The sequence below is a fragment of the Zingiber officinale genome, chromosome 10A, assembly GCF_018446385.1.
Source record: "Zingiber officinale cultivar Zhangliang chromosome 10A, Zo_v1.1, whole genome shotgun sequence".
Classification (NCBI taxonomy): domain Eukaryota; kingdom Viridiplantae; phylum Streptophyta; class Magnoliopsida; order Zingiberales; family Zingiberaceae; genus Zingiber; species Zingiber officinale.
Genome location: NC_056004.1, coordinates 2,805,451 through 2,806,531, shown reverse-complemented (window position 1 = coordinate 2,806,531; position 1,081 = coordinate 2,805,451). Strand labels below are relative to the sequence as shown.

The 1,081-nt window shown below is 41.5% G+C and overlaps 1 protein-coding gene across 1 annotated transcript; it reads left to right on the top strand.

Annotated features, from left to right (window-relative positions):
• Nucleotides 1-363: 363 nt before the first annotated feature.
• Nucleotides 364-815, top strand: LOC122027445. Its single transcript, XM_042586411.1, has one exon. It carries the CDS (start codon nt 420-422, stop codon nt 678-680), a length of 261 nt encoding a protein of 86 aa, XP_042442345.1. The 5' UTR covers nt 364-419; the 3' UTR covers nt 681-815.
• Nucleotides 816-1,081: the final 266 nt, after the last annotated feature.

Below are 1,081 nucleotides of genomic sequence, written 5' to 3'. Positions count from 1 at the left end.
TAATGGCACCCATCGTCCCAGTCCGCTGGATTGGCAAAACGACAAGATGAGATGCCTGTCCGTGGGCATCTAGCTAATTTCATCTTATTTAGAAGCTCATAGATTGCGTTTAGGTTAGATAGAGCATGTTCGTGTCGGTCATGCGCTAACTGTGGATTTATTTAATAAAAAAACAAAAGAAAGACCGGATCAAGACTCAAACTCATACTCTAGACACCAGACAGCTGCTGCCTCAAGTGTCGAACAGTTTGCCGAAACCACGGGTTTGGGCCAGTGGAAAACGTACTCAGCCCGCTGTTTTCTGGGACCGGAAAAACCAAAACCATCAGCGAGAATATTCTATAAAAAGCTTCACCCTTGTTCTTCTTCCGGCAACAGCTTCTTGCTTTCCCAGACTGATAGAGAACGTCGAGAGAGTTATGGCTTCAGTGAAGAAAGCTTCGATTTGGGTAGCGGCGAGCGTTGGCGCAGTGGAGGCGCTTAAGGATCAAGCAGGGTTGTGCAGATGGAACTACGCTCTGAGGTCTCTGCAGCAGCAAGCCAGGAGCAACATGAGGTCGCTGTCTCAGGCCGTGAGGATGTCCTCCGCCGTCTCTGATGGCCGAAGCAGCGAGCGAGCCAAGCAATCGGAGGAGTCGCTGAGAAAAGTGATGTATCTCAGCTGCTGGGGACCCAATTAACGTTTGGTGATCGGACAGTTAGTCGGAGTGATAGATTGAATACTGGGCAGAGAGAAAGGATGAACATTTGAGGTTCAACTTGTGCAAGTGTATAGTTTGGCACATGAATTGAGTAGTCTGATTATTTCTCTCTTACGGCACTTTTATTATTTGGTTTGCAAGCTGAATTCTTCAGTCAAGAGTCATTATCGAAAAAGAAGAGAAATAGTGCCGGTTAATGACAATAGTAAATATGATTTCAATCAATCACGATTTAGACATAATCATTTAAAAAAATAATATTTTTAAATTTATTATATCCATTGTTATCATAATTATTATGTTTATATGTTATATTTAATTTTTTTTATTAGTTATTTTTTAAACAATAATAAATAAGCATCATTCAAGTGGTTAATTTT